The sequence below is a fragment of the Eimeria tenella genome, genomic scaffold, assembly GCF_000499545.2.
Source record: "Eimeria tenella Houghton genomic scaffold, Eth_scaff77, whole genome shotgun sequence".
NCBI classification, from domain to species: domain Eukaryota; phylum Apicomplexa; class Conoidasida; order Eucoccidiorida; family Eimeriidae; genus Eimeria; species Eimeria tenella.
The window spans coordinates 165677-170044 of record NW_013543449.1 but is presented as its reverse complement, the minus strand read 5'-3'; the positions used below and the strand labels follow the sequence as shown (position 1 = coordinate 170044).

The window sequence follows — 4368 nt, the reverse complement described above, 5'->3', positions numbered from 1 at the left end:
CTGCTGCTGCTGCTGCTGCTGCTGCTGCTGACCCTGTAGCTATCGCATGAAAAGGAGTGCGTTTTCAACTGTTGTTTGAAGCTTGTGCGTGTACAGAAGCCGCCATGCTGCTGCTGCTGCTGCTGCAGCACTTGCTGCCTTCGGTGCTTCTGTTGCAGGTGCGCACGAGACCCCGCAGCAGCTAACTGCCCCATTGCTGCGAGTCTTTGATCACTGCTACTGCTGCTGCTGCTGCTGCTGCTGGGGAGCGCGAGAGGCTGAGCGCCTGCAGGCCCCCCGGCGCTGCGGCCTCGCCTGGCGGGGACCTTCAAGGCCTGCCTCTGCAAGCCCCCACCTGCCCCCACTGCTGCTGCTGCTGCTGCTGCTGCTGCTGCTGGCTGGGCCTGCTGCGGCAGCCTGTGCCCCATCTCCTTCTGCCTCTGTCTACAAACTTCTATGTGGCGGTCCACCGACTTCAAACAAAAGCGCCGCGAGCACAAGGGGCAGCGCTCAGCGGGCATTAGGCGCCACCTGCAGCAGCAGCAGCAGGAGCAGGAGCAGCAGCAGCAGGAGCAGCAGCAGGAGCAGGAGGCACAGAAACGAGGGCTCCGTGAGACACTTGGGGGAGAATGTGAGAACAGCAGGAGTGCGTTGAGGTCAAAACTAAACGCCTATAGCCACCATGAGCAACAGCAGCAGCAACAGAATGCGCTGCAGCAAAGTCATGCTGCTGCTGCTGCTGCTGCTGCTGCTGAACATAATGAATTACCTGTCCTGAGGCTTTGCTCTCTGTAGGTCAGTTCGTCCGCAGGTAGATGTTTTCTTCTGCTGCTGCTCGTGCTCGTGCTGCTGCTGCTGCTGCAGCTCGTGCTGCTGCTGCTGCCGCGGCTGCAGCTGTTGAGGGACGTGCTGCTGCTGCAGTCTCGTGTCTTCTGTAACTAGCTGCTGCTGTTTGAGCTTCTGCTGCTCCAAATGGGTCTGCTGCTGCTTTTGCAGCTCTTCGTCCTGCTGCAGCTGTTGCTGCTGCTGACACCGCTGCTGCTGCTCGCGCAGACTTTCTAGGTCTATGCTGCAGCTGCTAGTGAATCTGCTACTGGCTGCCCTGCTGCTGCTACTTTTTCTGCTGCTGTTTTTCTTGCTGCTGCTGCTGCTCCTGCTGCCCTGCTGCAGCGGAGGTGGATCTCCTGGGGAGCTGCTTAAGCAGCTAATCCCCAGAGGAGGTTCCTCCTCTGCTGCAGCAGCAGCAGTAGCAGCAGCAGCTACTGCTGCAGCAGTGTGCGCTGCTGTCTCTTCTGGAGCGGCAGCTGCTGCTGCAGTGGGAGCAACAGCCGCAGCAGAGGGCCCAGGCAAAGCAGCTACGGCAGCAGCAGCAGCATCAGCAGCTAAACTGCGGCCTTCTACGTTCGCTGCTGCTGTTGCTGTTGGTGCTGCTGCTGCTGCCGCTACTGCAGCTGCTACCCGGGAAGGCCGTTCTGGTGCTTCTGCTGTTTTGTCTTCTTTGGAAGCTCGGCGGTCTCCTGCAAGAAATGTCCTTTTGCTGTTGCTGCCATTGCTGCTGCTGCTGCTGCTGCTTTTGCTGCTGCTGCTGCTGCTCTCCTCTTGCTTCGTTGTCTCTGCAGCAGAGCCACGAGAAGCAGCACCAGCAGCAGAATCGGGGAGTTTCTTGCTCGTGTTGCTTTTGTTGCTGCTGCTGCTGCTGCGGGTCTCATCTGTGCGCTGCCTGCTGTCGACGCCGCTGCTGATGTTGCTGCTGCTGCTGCTGCTGTTGCCACTGCGAGCAGCAGCCCAACGTGCTGCTGCAGCAGCCTTTGCTGCTGCAGCATCTCTCCTTTGCTTGACTGCTTGCTGCTTCAATAGCAGCTGGCGCTGCTGCTCCCGCTGCTGCTCCTCCTGCAGCTGCCTCAGCTGCAACTCTTGCCGCAGCCGCTGCTGCTTCTGCTGCTCCAGCTGCTGCTGCTTCTGCCTCTGCCGCTGCTGCTTCAGCAGCATTTGGGTTTGAGCTGCTTCGCATATCTTAATGTGCTTCTCAATGCGAGAAGCAGCAAAGTTTCTGCAGACACAAAGACACATGATCACTGCTGCTGCTGCTGCTGCTGCTCCTGCTGCTGCTGCTGCTGATCCTGTGTTTGCTGCCACTGCTGCTGGTACGGTGGGTTCTGAGCTTGCTGCTGGCTAGCTAGCTAGCCAGCTAGCTGTATGAGGTTAGCTAGCTAGCTAACCTGAGACAGCAGCAGCATTGCTGCAACTCTTCGTCTTGCTGCTGCTGCTGCAGCTGCTGTAGCAGCTGCTGCTGCTGCCTTTCAACTGCCTCCTCAAAATTCTCTATGCCCTTTACTGGCTGATCCTCGACTTGCTGCTGCTGCTGCATCTGCTGCTGCATTTGCTGCTGCCCTTCGTGATCGTGCTGCAGCTGCTGCTGCATGTGCTGCTGCTGCAGCTGCCACTGCTGCAGCTCCTCGTGGTCATCAAAATCTTGATGTTGGTGCTGCTGCTGCTGGAAGAACTCTTGCTGCTGCTGCAGCAGCTGCTGCTCGTGCTGCTGCTGCTGCTGTTCCCACTGGCTTGCAAAGTCTTGCTGCTGCTGCAGCAGAAGCTGCTGCTGCTGCTGCTCCAGGAGCTGCGACTCCTCTCGTTCACGCTGCTCTTGCTGCTGCAGCGCTTCGAGGGCTTCATCCTCTGCAGCAGCAAAACGCGCTTGTTCCTGAAGCTGTTGCTGCTGCAGCTGCTGCTGCTGCAGTTGTTGCTGTTGCAACTGCTGCTGCTGCAGCTGCAGCTGCTGCAGCTGCTGCTGCTGCTCCTGGTCAGCTGTCTGAAGCAGCAAAGATGGAAGCACCTGCAGCACACGCGGAATGCAGCCACACACACTTTGATCACCTGTCAGCATTCACATTGCTGCTGCTACTGCTGCTGCTGCTGTTTGCGGAGTTGCTGCTGATATCACGGACTTCTGCTGCTTTCTCGCCAACAGAAAAGGGGCCTTGCAGCAGCTCGAGCTGATGCTGCTGCTGCAGTTGCTGCTGCAGCCGCAGCAGCTCCATATGCCCCATACTGCCATCTCGATCAGAAGGCGATGCTCCCGGCAGCAGCAACTGCGGCTGCTGCTGCAGATGCTGCTGCAGCAGCTGCTGCTGCTGCTGCTGCGTACTTCTGGGCGATTCTGTGCAGCTGATGCTGATGAAGCGGCTGCTGGCGTTGCTGCCCGCTGTGTCCTCTGCTGCTGCGTTTTCAAAATGCTTCTGCTGCTGCTGCTGCAGCTGCTGCTGCTGCTGCTCGTTGCTGCCAGAAAGGTTGAGGGTGATGGAGGGCAGCCGCAACAAGTCGCTTTTGCTGCTGCCGCTGCTGCCGCTGCTGCAGTTGCTGGTGAGTCTCCCGCTGCTGCTGCAGTTGCTTAGATAGCCACTGGGGTAGCTGCTTGCTGCTTCAAGTAGTGCTGCTGCACTTGGCTGTTCTCCCTGCTGCTGCTGCTGCTGCTGCGCAGCTAGCAGCAACGCTGCTGCCTGCAGCAGCAGAGGGCCCTGCAGCGCGTTGGGCACAGCGGGAACTGACCCATGCAGCTGCAGCAGCTGCTGCTGCTGGTTCTGTTGCTGCTGCTGCTGTTGTTGCTGCTGCTGCTGCTGCTCTGAGACTGGGGACACCGAATTCGGCTGAGGCTTGTCCGGAGCAGCAGCAGCTGCTGCTGCAGCTGCTGCTGCTGGCCCCGCAGGCAGCTCCTTCTGCTGCTGTTTAGCTTCCATTTTGCCTTATGTTTCAAACAGATGGAGTTTGCTGGAGCTGCTGCTGCTGCTGCAGCAGCAGCAGCAGCAGCAACAACCGGCGTGGCTCTTGCTGCTGCCTCGGGGAGGCCTGCTGCAGCAGCAAGGGGCCGCTGTGTGTTTTTATACTTGGGGTGTATGTACAGTTTTAAATTTGTGCTGCAGCAAAAATCCAAATCGGTTGGCTGCTGCTGCTGCTGCTGCTGCTGCGGCTGTCGTGGCTGCTGCTGAGGCGGTTGAGTCCCTAAGGCCACTGGTCGGCTGCTGCTGCTGCTGCTGCTGCGGCTGCTGCCGCTGCTGCCGCTGTGAGCTGTGATTCTGGTTTGAAAATAAAAATAAAGAAAGACAAAAGTAAATTAAAAAATAAACAAAGGAGATAAACAGAGACAGCAGCAGCAGCTGCTGCTGCTGCAGCAGCGCAGCCGGAGGGCCTCTTGGCGGGGCGGGACGAGCAGCTGGCGATGCTCTCTTGCTGCTGCTGCTGCTGCTGCTGTTGCTGCTGCTGCTGCTGTTGCTGCTGCTAGGATTTTAAATAATAAAAGCTAAATGCATTTCAGACTCAATAAGAGGAAGACAGACACAAAAGTGCGAAGGACAGGTTCGCCCCGCTAGGTAACCCTAGAGCCTAAACCCTAAA

General features: G+C 58.4%; 1 protein-coding gene across 1 annotated transcript in view; it reads right to left on the bottom strand.

Moving 5' to 3' along the window:
- Positions 1-3713, bottom strand: part of ETH_00017355 (uncharacterized protein) — a gene marked incomplete at both ends in the record, with an annotated part of 6718 nt that extends 3005 nt beyond the window's left edge. The window contains 4 exons of the mRNA XM_013378183.1: positions 33-510; positions 749-2029; positions 2199-2788; positions 2868-3713. Of these exons, the coding sequence (XP_013233637.1) occupies positions 33-510; positions 749-2029; positions 2199-2788; positions 2868-3713 (3195 nt within the window). The remainder of the gene's footprint in view (positions 1-32; positions 511-748; positions 2030-2198; positions 2789-2867) is intronic.
- Positions 3714-4368: the final 655 nt, after the last annotated feature.